Source organism: Henningerozyma blattae, chromosome 3 (assembly GCF_000315915.1).
Source record: "Henningerozyma blattae CBS 6284 chromosome 3, complete genome".
Lineage (NCBI taxonomy): Eukaryota > Fungi > Ascomycota > Saccharomycetes > Saccharomycetales > Saccharomycetaceae > Henningerozyma > Henningerozyma blattae.
This window is the reverse complement of record NC_020187.1, coordinates 8628-21905: the sequence shown is the minus strand read 5'-3', so window position 1 is coordinate 21905 and position 13278 is coordinate 8628. Positions and strand designations below refer to the sequence as shown.

Sequence of the window (13278 nt, the reverse complement as noted above, 5' to 3'; positions counted from 1 at the left end):
ATCAAAATTTTGATTATTTTATGTCCACTATTTAAATGTTATTAATTAAGATTATATCACTCTAAATATTTTGATATAAAGATATTTTTTTACTTCACGAGTTAACTTCGCTATATATTCTAATAGATTAATCATAAACACTACCTGCTACAATAAATAATTAATAAATAATCTTTAGTTAACGTCTTTTTTTCATTATTGTCTTACAGCTGTAATTTTTTAAATTGTTCTGTTGTTTCAATAACTTGTTTATTATTAACTTTTTTAATAGAGTTATTAATATTTTCGTCATTCAAATATAATGAGAGTCTTTCATCTTTAATATTTAAAATTTCATTGTTATCATTTTCTTGTAATGCAACTAATCTAATTAAATATTCTAGTAATGATATCCTGTTTTTTACTTGAGATGTATCTCTATTTTTAGTCGAATCTAAAGATTTATCTTCATTATCTGTTTCATTGTCAATCTCATCTGGGAATTCATCATAAACACTCAAGCCATACCATTCAACAGTTTTATCTTCTTTAGGCGTATCTTTATCATTTAGTTTAGAGAATTTTACAATTAATACAGGGGAATCCTCATTATCATCATCCAATTTAAGTAGTCTACCAGATACGCTGAAAAATAGCTTTAATATATCTTTTATTTCAATAAATATCTTTTGCTTCTTATTTTCTTCGTCATCTGTTTCCTCATGATATCTGTCATCATTCAAATTTTGAATAATATTTAATTTATATATATACTCATTTGGATCCTGAGTTATACTTACATTGCATCTTTTTATTTCCTCTTTCCAAATAATATTAGAATTATTGGAATTATTACTTTTATTTGATGCATTGTAAAAAATAGAGTATAATGTTAATTGGAATATAGGTCCAACTCTGATTGGCAATTTATGCAGATTAGATTTCATCTTATTATTAGCCTCATTAATCAAGGATGTTGCATTTAGCAACAAATTTGTTGATACATTTTGAGGTAAAATCGTTGACAAATTAGCACCGGATGTAGTTAGTGAAAGATTAATAAATGGTGTTATTTCTTCGATTCTCTTTAATAAATCTTGGATATACTGTTCAATCTTAGTAATAATATCTTCTTCTTCTCCATTCTTTTTATTATATAAATCAGATAGTTTCTCATCAAATGTATCAAGCTCTATCTTTAAAGAGCTTGTTAGTTTTATTGTATTATCTAAATTTGTATTTCCCCTTACCGCAACAAGCTTAATAAGATCAATTGCGGAGGATACAATGTTAATTCTTGCTTCTAGTTGACTTTTCAAAATTTCTATCCTAGTTAGTTCGCTTTGATTAATCCTGTCTTTATCCTTTTTAATAATTTTTGTGATTGTAGAAATCGCATAGGTAGTAGCTACCGATACCCCAGATTTAATAGCAAACGATACAGCCTGAGATCCAGCTTTTACTAATAATTCATCCATTATACCGTGTACTCTAGCCACCCTTAGAAAACTGAACAAGCATTCTTAAGCTATGTTTATTTCTATTCTCTTTGCAGTCTCTAATCAAGAAATATCATTTTCTAAATTCTTTCCCATTATGTTATGTTGTGTTTACTTCATGTGACCCGGACTTTTCTGAAATTTTTGAAACTTCTGCTTGTTTTTGCAGCTTTTTCAATTATCTCATTTTTCGGAGTTTCCAAAATTTTTTTCCCAATGTTCGAAGAGTTCGCTTTAGATCTCTCAAAATCCGTGTTTATCAACTCCAGCGTCAACCAAGTTTTTTATGATTTTGGGTTTCTCAGAACTCCATTATTTTTTTTATTTTGTTGGTTTACAGAGCAGTTAACTATTTAGAAAAAGTAAGTAACTTTTATCAGTAAGAGCCTGCTTAAATTTTTGCTGGCACAACTGCAATTGCCAAGTGTTACATTTCTCACATTTCTATTTGTACATTTCCCTATTGTAAACCTTACAAATCAGGTTATCCGTCGTCGGTATTTTGTATTCTGTCTGTCTTTTTTCTTCTCTTATTTTATTTGATTTTTGATTTTATATCATTTGAGTTTTTTTTGAAATCTTTTAACCTATTTTTACCTTCATAATTATCGTCATTCAACATTAATTGCCCTCATATACTACAATTTTTCCTCTCTCCTTACTGTTCGAGAAACAAATTAAAAGAAAAATTTCTTATTATTTTTTTACTAAAATTACTTACCTGAACTTTTAAACCTACAATTTATTCATTTCCTTTCTCTTTCGTTTCGAGATCTCAGTTGATAATTAGCAGATTACTATTAATAAAATAATTATTCAAATTATATAATGAGTATTAATAACAATAGCATACCCGTGGTGAATACTAATCAAAGACTACCGCCATTATTATTACCAATAAGGGTAAACCCAGACGGTTTGGGTACCATTCCTACAGGTAGTAGCCCTAGCAGCAGCAGTGATTTAAACAATGGTAGCAGTGAGAAAGATACTATAGACAATGCTACAGATACTAGTAATTGCAAAACTCAACTTCACTATTCTACCAACAAAAGTGCAAATAGTTTTACTTCGAACAAAGACCCATTTTTGAAAAGATCATTGGAAGAATCACAATTAACTGATGATTCAAATCGTTTGCTCAAAAAAAATAATGACTCTACTGTAATCGAATCTAAAAAATTTGAAAAGGAATCAAGTATAAATTCTAGTGTTACATCTACTTCGTTTTTTAGAACATCTTGTTCAAATAATACCTCAAAAACGAGATGTGAAGGACTGTCGTCTCTCGAGGAATTAGCAACACTTGCAACCTTAGAGAATTTAGCTAATTTAGCATCTAAGAGGCCCAAGTTATGTTCTTCAGATCTAAATGATACTTTAAACGCTGTAAATGCATTATTAACTCCACCTTCATTAAGAAATTTAAATTCAAAGTCATATTCTAACAAGCATACCTATATCAATTTAAATAAAAAAATATCACCCAGTTATGTCGAGTCGGCTTGTAGTACGGCAGACCAATTACAAAATATAATGTCGACTCCAAATTCAGTTAGTTCCTTAATTAGTGTTACTAACATCAAGAAAGAAACGTCTACTAATGTGGAATCAATCGACAAAATATCTAGAAAAAGTTCACCTTTATCACCATCAGTAACTCCTAACTACATTGGTAATGATGGCACATCATCATCATCATCCGCAAGATCTTCATTAGCACCTTCGTCAACCCCGATTTCAGGCAGTACAATTAGTATACTTTCAACTATTAACTCAGCTACCGCTAATAATAACATAAATAACGCTACATCTGTAGGCACAACAACTCAAACACATATACAACCTCAAACACAAACAAATTATGGCACAAAGCGACAAAGAACTGGCCCTAGTTGTGATAAATGCCGTTTGAAAAAAATTAAATGTAATGCGGTAATTGATATTCTAATACAAGATGAAAAAATGATACCAATGATATCAAAATATTTACATCATATTTTGAATAAATTTGAATTTCTTAAATTAAAAGAAAGCTTCCCAGCCTTAAATGACTTAGATATTGATGATGATGTTTGGTTGCCGACAAATCAAATTTTGATTATTAAGCACATTGATAAATTGATATTATTTAAACCATGCTTGTCATGTTGCAAAAAAAAGTCTAATTCAAATTCACGTACCAATACTAATAATAGCACTTATCTTAATTCCACTCATCATAATTGTGTATCAGGTGTTGATAGCCATAGTACTACTAGCTCAGAGAATTCCCAGAAACTAGTATCTGAAAATGAGCAGTCGAGGATTAAAAATGAAAGCTCGTCAATAGAGCAATTTCGATTTTTAAAAAATAATGGTCCAGAAAATAAATATGAACCTCCTGGAAAGAAAGAAAAAGATAAGCCTAAGGATAAAAATAAGATAATTAATACTAACATACCCTCGGATAATGACGAAAGTATGGGAAATGATGATATGCTGGGTGGTAACTCTCGTTCACATACTATCCATGATCGTATTTGCCATCCAACTAATAGTGACGATAGCGATAATAATTTGTCATCCACGATAAAGTTACAAACTTTAGAATCAATATCATTGTCACCAAGTGTTTGTACTTTTTCTAAAGGATTTACAAGAGCCGATATTAATATATTTTCCAAAATAAAATCCAGAATAAAGAAAACTGACATTTTTGATATTACTTATGAAGATTATAAGAAGGTGGGTTTCTGAGTGGCGCATAGTTATTTCATTGTAGTTTAAAGTATTAGTTAGATTATTTGCATATAACGGCTCCCGATAGCAACTTTTTCCTACTTCCCATGATCAAAGTTAACTATTTGTAATTTATATTTCTATAGATTTTAATGTTCTTTTAAATTACTATTTTTTTACAAATTTCTATTATTTCAGATACTCACTTGTATGTTTTATTGGTAAAATTTGTTGCAGCTGCAGATCAATAAGAAAATGAAAATGGCATTATAACAAAGCTATAAAAGTAAATTGAATTATAAAATATGATTTAGAATGAGTTGAACAATGTCAATATCCAGTTTCTTTGTAGAGAAAAAATAGGTTGCCAAAAATTACCACATTAAGAACATAATTGATATACAAAACAATGCATGTAAGGAAAGTAGTAAAATTAAGGTATAGCTCATTCTATCAACAGTGCTACTATTGTTTATATTTTTGAACAATGTAAACCCAGATTTAATACCACCAATAGTAATAGTGATGCATTTAGCAATTAAAACAGCCTTTTTCGATCTAAATATTTCTAAAATATCCATGATAATACAAATTGGTATCCAATTGATATTAGAATAACCATAAATTGATATAACTTCAACCGGACTTGAAATTTTCTTTATAGTACGAGTGTTCAAATAATGATCACTGGCATCATTATTATTCGTTGTATTAGTGATAGAAGTAGTTTTTGTAATAAAATAAAAGATTAAAACTGAAATTAAAAAAGTATATCCATAAAACAGCCAAATAGAATGCACTAACCCTAAGAATTGGTTGTTTCTATCTGTTAAGTCTGAATATTTTTCACCTTTTATTAGATCATTCATTAAAACATTAATAAATCCAGAGGTAACAAATTTAGTCATTACAACCGATGCTGTCATCCAAACAGGACCATATAAGTCGCATTTGTAAGAAATTGAAATATCACTAGTTCCATTTTCAGTTGTTGGTACCTGTTCAAGATCAGAAGTGACGGGGTTCTTAATAGAAATGCTCTGGTAAACTCTGGTTTTGAACTCATCTGACGTTAATAAAAAAAATTTCGCATAATAATTTAGAAGAGAGGGTGATAGCTCTCCTAAATTATTAGCATTAGAGTTTATATCACTTGGTGTTGTAATATCATTTATGTTTTCAGAATTGTTAATGTTCCCAGATGGAATAGGGTCGGCGTACGGTGGTGGGGATTCCATATTATTACCTTCCTTAAATATGTTAGCTTCTGCAATGGTACTAATTACGGCAGAATCTTTCTTAAAAATGCCAACTGGTTCATCGGTATCAGGAATAATGGCTTGATCATCATCGAATGGATTTGGTTCGTTCATAAAATCGTCAACCCCTTCTAAGCCATCATCGACTTCAAAAGAATCACGACTATTAGAATTCATTAGCTTATTTGTTGTTAGTATGCTTACGATTCTTACACGATTATCTTAATAAATTAATTAGTCTATTACCTATAATGTATTAAATTGGTAATTTTTTGGCCTTTATATCCATAGCGAAACTCTTCGTTGTGTTCATTTTTTTAAAACTAAGGTTTTGTCCAGTTCTCTCGATATTTGATACCAGCCTCCGCAAATTACAAAACGCACAGAGCTACAATAATTAAATATAGAGATTCAAACTTTTAAACCTTACGCTACATAATAAATATATTAATTTAGTGAAATGTTTGATTATATTCTAGTACTTACTTTAAGCATAACAGTGATGTAATCAATAATAGGACGATATATACTATTCTAGGGCATTTTTGTTGACAGTTCAGAAATACTAGTTACAATTATAGCTTTGAGAAAGAAGGGAGCTATTATTGTTACTACTTAGGATAAGATAAAAATATCCTAATATTATAAGCTTATCTCTTAAAGCTGCTGTAAGACGATTGTGGGAAAGAGACGATAAGAAGAGATGGGATGTTCACGAAACTCTAGTTCTGGGAGCACACTTTTTGTTAAACACTCAAGTGGTAAATGTTGAAAACGTCAGTATCAGTAATACGCAGATACGAGGTAATAGTATCCCTGTGTATTGCATTGCATTTATCACAGATATCAAATGCTTTTCGAATGATAAAAATTCATATTATTATGAAAGGGAACTCAAGAGAGTATGTTAATGAACTTGTACTGCTTTGTTTGAATAAATATTCTTAGTATTCCAAAAAATAGGAAGAGCATAAAAAGCATCTAGAACTAAGGTTATATAACTTTAATAGCAAAAAAATCCAAGTGTTCCTTTTTCTAGCAGAGATATGAAGGCAAGATGGATATTTGAATTGAGTAAGTATTAATCATAAGTTCTTCAAAATTCTCAACGGTTTAGCATAAAAATCGTATATTAAGATAGGTAAGTACATTACAAGCAGTGAATTTTAGTATTACTTATTTTTTTTGTAATAAGAATAAAATATATAATATTCTCCTTCTACCTCTGATAGAGGTAATGGTAGCAATTGTTGCGTAACAGTTTGCAGTGAAGCTATAGAGGAGTTAAAAATTATACTCGCAAGGCCCGTGGTTTATGGAAATTTCGGTACCTAGAGATTTCTTACGTATCAGAATTGCAGTTTATTATGAAGACATTTAGAATGAAAACCCCTTATTCATGCTCCTTTCTGTGTAAAGGAATTTGTGTTAAATTGTGTACCTCACAGAGTAGGTTATAGTTAAATATGTTGCAGAACGACCGTACAACAACTGTATCCTGGTATTAATGGTATATATACAACTTGTATGCAGAATTATTATAGGCCAATGATGTGGCATCTACTGGAACGATCCGTACGCATCTACGTCTCTTAGCAGTGGTTGAAGAGTTTATATCGATTGCTTGTTGGTATGTATCAATCATTGTAAGTTCCTTCGTATTGGATAGAATTTATCAGCATATATATTGGATCTGGGATGGATACAGATTATGAGTTTGAACAGGTAGTGATGGAGGCTGAAAAATTGGTAAATTAGTTAAATTTTTAAGTCGTATCCTAAAATGGTAAAAATTGAAGATATTGCTCAAATTTTATTACAGAAGGTTACATTACAGTTTGCAGTTGATTGTAAGTTATAGAAATGCTTTGTTAGCAAATGCCAGTTGAGAATAGTTTTTGCTAAGATTTTAAATGTAAAATTTCGACATTGAGCAACCTGCAAGTTACGACCAAGTCTAAGGCAGTTGTAGACAACGTTAAGATTTTTGCCGAGAAAAAGACATGATGAATGCTCTACCTACCTTATCCCACCTTCTCATGTAATAGTACGTCATAAGCTTTCCTTCGAACAATAGCTGTTATAGTTCCATGCAGTTGGAAGATAAGAATCACAAGTATATTTAACAAGGTTTGGAATAGGTTGAAATATAAGATTCCAGCAAAATGTATATACATCAATTTCGGTAGCGTAAAGCACTTTGGAACTATTATGGGATAATATTGCTAGGAACAGTGTGGCATATGTGAGAAAATTGTTGTAGCACAAATATGTAGACTTCAGTTATAACTTGCATCCTGGAGTAGACTGTGCATTGAAATGCGTTAAATAAATAAATAAATTTTACTGTGTGATGTAGAACTCAAAATTAATAAAGTACTTCAGATCAACTGTTATTCTCAATGCTAGCTGACTTATTGATTATTGTTATATTCGTTTTCTGAATCAGTTGGTCACCACTTTCTAGAGTAGGGTACGTATGAACTTAGCATATTCTTCGTAGTTTGTCCTTTATAATTGAAATATTTGTAGGTTGTTCATTATCTTATAGTTGATTAGCTCGGTGTAAAATATAAAATTTATAATATACAGGTAATACTATCCTTTAGACTTGGAAACCAAAACAAAAGTTTTTTTCGCATTGGTAACTAAGAAAAGTCTTTTTCTGTGTTATGATTGTTATATCTCCCTCATGCCTTTAGTTTTTCCTTATCCTCTATCACCTTATTTTTCCTTAATATATCTTGAGAATTTATTGTTCGTATTTCATTTTACGTCACTAATAAGTAATTTGTAGTTTATAGTATATAATTTGTAGTATATATTATGTAATGACGTACATTATCCCCTTTTCTGTTTATTTTTGGTCTCATGCAGTTGTTTTCTCTCATAAGCCAACGTATTATTTCCAATGTAATAGAATCTAAATCCAATAATGGCACGAGTTACTAACAGCGGAATAGTTGTTTTGTATTTTTGAGGATTATAGCAAATAGAAATAACTAAATTCTTCCATTAACCTCACTCAACTATCTACTTTCGGTATTGTAGCATTGTAAAGCGTATAACTTACTTAAATTAGGAATATCAGCCATATTAATCGTCCTATTTTACAGTAAATAACACTATCAGTTCTTGTAGATTGCATATATTACACTTTGAACTCTATAATTTTTCTAAAATATAGTTACATCGCGACTAAATATTTTTTAAAATAATTTTACACTTTTTTAACAGAAAAAAAATACAGTATCCTTTATTAGAACCTATTTGAAAAAAGGTTTTAGGTAGATTCTGAAATCACTATTTTGATACTTAGAATCTTAATATCGGTGGCCAATTTTTTTTTCCCCATCCTTTAGACTTAATGAGTGTAAATATATATAGATGTAATCAGTTAATGTATATTGATTATGAAATAGTATTATAGTTTCCCTCTTAATTATTCCAAACCAGAGATAATCAATATACACAAAATACTAGTTCATCGAGTTGTGTAGTTAGTCTGTTTTTATATAAGCTAATTAGGCTGTATTTATTTCATGTCGGTTAACATATCTATCCTTCAATGGTATTAACTAATGAGCTGCATAAATATATCATTAGAGATTTTCAAAAATATGCATGTCATAACAGTTTGATTCAAGGGAGAATACTACTCTAAATTATATCAATAAATATGAATGGGTATTCTGCCTACTTCAATTTATGATGTTAAATCAAGACTTTTTAATACTTGTGGTCATTGAACATAATACTGTACAGATACTGTTTAGGAATAAAGAGTATAATATTCTTAAACCTCGATAATAAAACCCCAATTAAATACTCTATTTGGTATCAAATTTTAGGATACTGATTAAAAGCTACAGAACTTACTGAGCAAAAGTTCCGGAGATAATACTTATTAATTCTATGATGAACTAGCAAGACAAACTAAGTGAAAAATTTTCATTTGTCTATGAGGATTGCTTAACTCCTTTCGTCCAACCTAAGATGGATAAACTACCAGCATTTTCTCGATATTTATATTTTTTGTATATTTATATACACTGTATTCCTTACTCGGGAAGCTAGGAGGTTTCTACATCTAATAACGTTTCAGCTTTTCAACTTGCATTATTATCAGAATCTGCCATAGTATGGAGAATAATTTTTGCTGAAAAATAATATTATAAGACACTTGAATCTTTTTCCGTGGTGTTATTTTCCGTAATGCTTTACAGAATGATTCTGTTTAATATATTTATGACTATAGAATCCTCCTACCATTTTTGAGTATGAATAAAGGGTATACATAATTTGTAAAATACCAAAATTATAATGTCGAGTAAAGGTTTGACAATTTATACATTTTGTTTTGAATTGGAGAAGTCAATTCATTGTCGTCTATAGGTAAAAAAATTTTCATTAAATTAACCTCGCAAATGCTAGCTGGCTCATATGCTTAGAATATCCTGTAATATTTGCATGATATAATTTAATGGCCATATATTATCCAATTGAGTTTTTATTAGCCACGTACATTCACGTTATACTCTCTTTTATCCTAGAACAGTATATTTACTGATTTATGTATAAAGACCCTGTTATATTTATTAACATTCATTTTCAACAGTTATTAGTTGTTGCATAAAGCCACAATTATGACTATATTCAGTCTTTATTAGCCATTATATTAACATCACAACTCTAACATTACTTTATTTTAATATATAAAGAGTATAAAATGTCAATAAATATAGCTCTCTATAAAGTATGCACAAGAAGTAATCCAAATTTACATCAATAAATCAATATTAAATAATATCAGACTTTCTTGAAATCCAATAATTTTTGTTGTTAATGGTCAAGTTATATTATACAAACCACCTACCCTTCTGAGGAAAGATAAATATGTGAAATAAATATAAACTCATTAACTATTACTTGTTTCGGGTATAACGTCTTTTAGTCTTTAGTAGCATCAATATTCAGCAGTAACATTAATTTTTAGCAAAAAGCTTCAAATTTCAGATGGTTCTTATAAGGATATATATTAATCTTTATGTTGATATTTTAACACATTGTAAAGCATTAATAAACATGACAAGTTTAATATTATTTAAATAGGTAAAATAATTGAATTCTGAACAAATTATAAAATAAAGTGGTTAAACTAGCTTTTCATATATTTAGTTTTTTTTTAACCACATAATAACTAATGGAGTTGTGTAGATATTTCACGCAAAAGTATTTGTTTTTCATCATTTTGTTACAGTTAATTTTTCTGATGTAATTTTTAATATGTTTAATAACATAAAAAAATATCGAAGATTTTTGGCTTTACCAGAAATAAAAATCAGAAACTTAGATATAGTGGAATATATTGAATAATACTCTATCAAAGAATTTAATTATAAATTCCCAGTATCAATAATGCTAGTTTGCAGATAAATTGTCGAATATCTTCTCGTATGATTAAACAAAATAAGAAATAAATATCGAACGTGAAAAACTATATTAGGAAGTTGTATAACAATAGCAGTATATGCTGGAGACTATGTAAGCCAAGTATGATATTATTTCAAGTGAATATTAAATATTCTACACACTATATGATACTTTTCTGTAACACGCATTCATCAGAAAATAAGTAGAGCCCGTTTTTATAAAATCATACAGATATTATACAGTATTTAGATATAGGAGGATATTTATAAGAACAATTCATATCCATAAAAACTCAAAAATTATATTCTCTTTGTATCAGCTTCTTTTGACTTTTATATCTTCTGTTTTGTCTTTCTATATATCCTGGCTTAAATGGAATTTGTATTGCTCATTAACCTACAGAATTATGTGATTCTTGTAGCGTAGCCGGTTGTTACCGCAAGCAAAGAAATAAGAATAATGAAAATTAAAAAGAAACAGAGTTTGAAGTTAAGAAAGTTAAAAGATATATTATCAATAAGAAAAGAAAGCATCAACAGGATGCACAAACTAAATGCGGAAAGAAATAATAAAGCTATCATATTATCAGTGAATTATTGTTTTGTATCATAATTTATATTATTAAGTATCATATTTTAATATACTGGATTAAATTATCTATTATCTAGTAATAAAGTTAGATATATTTAGATTTGTAGTAGATTTAGCTACAGTCTCTAATAATTCTTGCTATATAAATGTATATGTTACCCGGTTTTCGAATTCAGCCAGGAATTAATATTACATTTGGTTGTTTCGTTAAACAGAATACTCTTTCTGAATACCCATCTTCACAGAACGTTCCTCTTATATAAGACCTATGTCTCGTCAGACACAAGCTTCCCGGACATAACCATTATGTTCTCATCAGAACAAGCGTTCTGGAAGATACTCTTGACGAGCAGAATTGTAACCGTAGTCCCAATTCGTAGACTACATCTACCACATAGTCTCTGCCGATGATAGTAGTACGGTACCTCAACATTTACCTATCATCCCACTTGTAGAGTTAACTCAGAAGTTAACCTACTTCTAACTTGTATCTGATATCTACAGGCTCACCCTGTAGATCATCTCAGATCTCTTGTCTTCTTAGATAGTCCTATATCTCTTAAGACCTGATGATAGATTACTCTATCCTCTTTCAGAATACATTCTTCCTGTGCACATTTTCAAGCTACATACTTATTCATCTGTATAAGCTCCAAAGTCTAGCTTTGGACCACGTGACCCAACATGCTCTTGGTCACATGTCCTAACTGGATCTACCACACTACGACATTTCCAGAATATCACGTGAGCACAGAAATTTGAAAATGTAACAATTTTAAGCTTTGCTACTCCCAGTAGTATATCAGGATCACGTGATAACGGAATGAACAGCTAGATTAACAAGTAAGTGAATCATGAACATAAATTCTATTTAAGAATCTAAAGCTAAAAGAATAAACTAGAGGGTTAAGGCAGAACAAAGAGGTAAGAACCAGAAACAAAAAGGACGAAATACAAAAGATGGAAGTGTATAGTGAACAAATCGGAACGTAATAATAATAATATTTAACTTACATAGGCTCAGGTATATAGTTGTATATTTTAATAAACAGTTGGTATTAAACTAGCAGCAAAAATATATACTACTGGGAGTAGAAAGGCTTAAAATTGTCACAATATAGCTCACGCTACGTACGTGACAGAAAAAATGGTTGCTAAGAGATTCGAACTCTTGCATCTTACGATACCTGAGGGTTCCACTTTTTGAATGTTAAGTTTTCACTTGAATCAGGCGCCTTAGACCGCTCGGCCAAACAACCAATACTGGTGTTTTGTTATAAACCAACTTAGGAGTACGATACACTTAAATAGTAATTACCAAAACTAAACTTAACAATCTTATTAACTTAACACCAGTTAATACTTCGAACTTACGAATATAATTGTTGTTCTTTTTAAACTAAATAACTATATGTAAAGAACTATAAATTTATGTCTTAAGTCTCGAAAAGCTGGTCTTTAAATACTTTTCTAAAGGTCAACGCCAGCTTTCCCATTTTACTTTAATTTGGTACTGTTTGTTAAACTCACTTACAAGGGTAGGAGTGCACAGTTTAAGTAATGCTGGCTAACTAGTAGAGATTATGCATCGAACCGATATTCACAGGTATGCAACTAGCAGTTGCTCAGTGTTATGTATAATTTCTAGTTAGCAACTTGTAGATGAGTATAAAGTCAATCTCGTCTACAACATGTTTGTTGTAAAACCGTTTACCTGCCGTCGAATTTCACGTAATACTTACAAGAAATCAGTACAAGAGAAGCCTCAAGACGAGGGCAGATCAGCTGACCACAGC

General features: G+C 29.9%; 3 protein-coding genes and 1 non-coding gene across 4 annotated transcripts; 1 reads left to right on the top strand and 3 right to left on the bottom strand.

Moving 5' to 3' along the window:
* Positions 1–203: 203 nt before the first annotated feature.
* YRB30 (Yrb30p) lies at positions 204–1457 on the bottom strand (the record flags this gene model as incomplete). Its single annotated transcript, XM_004179308.1, has 1 exon — positions 204–1457. One exon carries the CDS (start codon positions 1455–1457, stop codon positions 204–206), a length of 1254 nt encoding a protein of 417 aa, XP_004179356.1.
* Positions 1458–2306: 849 nt separating this feature from the next.
* Positions 2307–4217, top strand: SUT1 (Sut1p; the record flags this gene model as incomplete). Its single annotated transcript, XM_004179307.1, has 1 exon — positions 2307–4217. One exon carries the CDS (start codon positions 2307–2309, stop codon positions 4215–4217), a length of 1911 nt encoding a protein of 636 aa, XP_004179355.1.
* A 356-nt stretch (positions 4218–4573) lies between these two features.
* Positions 4574–5635, bottom strand: YIP5 (Yip5p; the record flags this gene model as incomplete). The annotated part of the gene is made up of 1 exon (XM_004179306.1): positions 4574–5635. The coding sequence occupies one exon, from the start codon at positions 5633–5635 to the stop codon at positions 4574–4576; it is 1062 nt and encodes a 353-aa protein (XP_004179354.1).
* A 6995-nt stretch (positions 5636–12630) lies between these two features.
* TBLA0Ctrna9L lies at positions 12631–12741 on the bottom strand. The gene is made up of 2 exons: positions 12703–12741; positions 12631–12675 (listed from the first exon to the last, which is right to left on the bottom strand). It is a non-coding gene; the product is annotated as a tRNA-Leu (tRNA).
* Between the last annotated feature and the right edge of the window lie 537 nt (positions 12742–13278).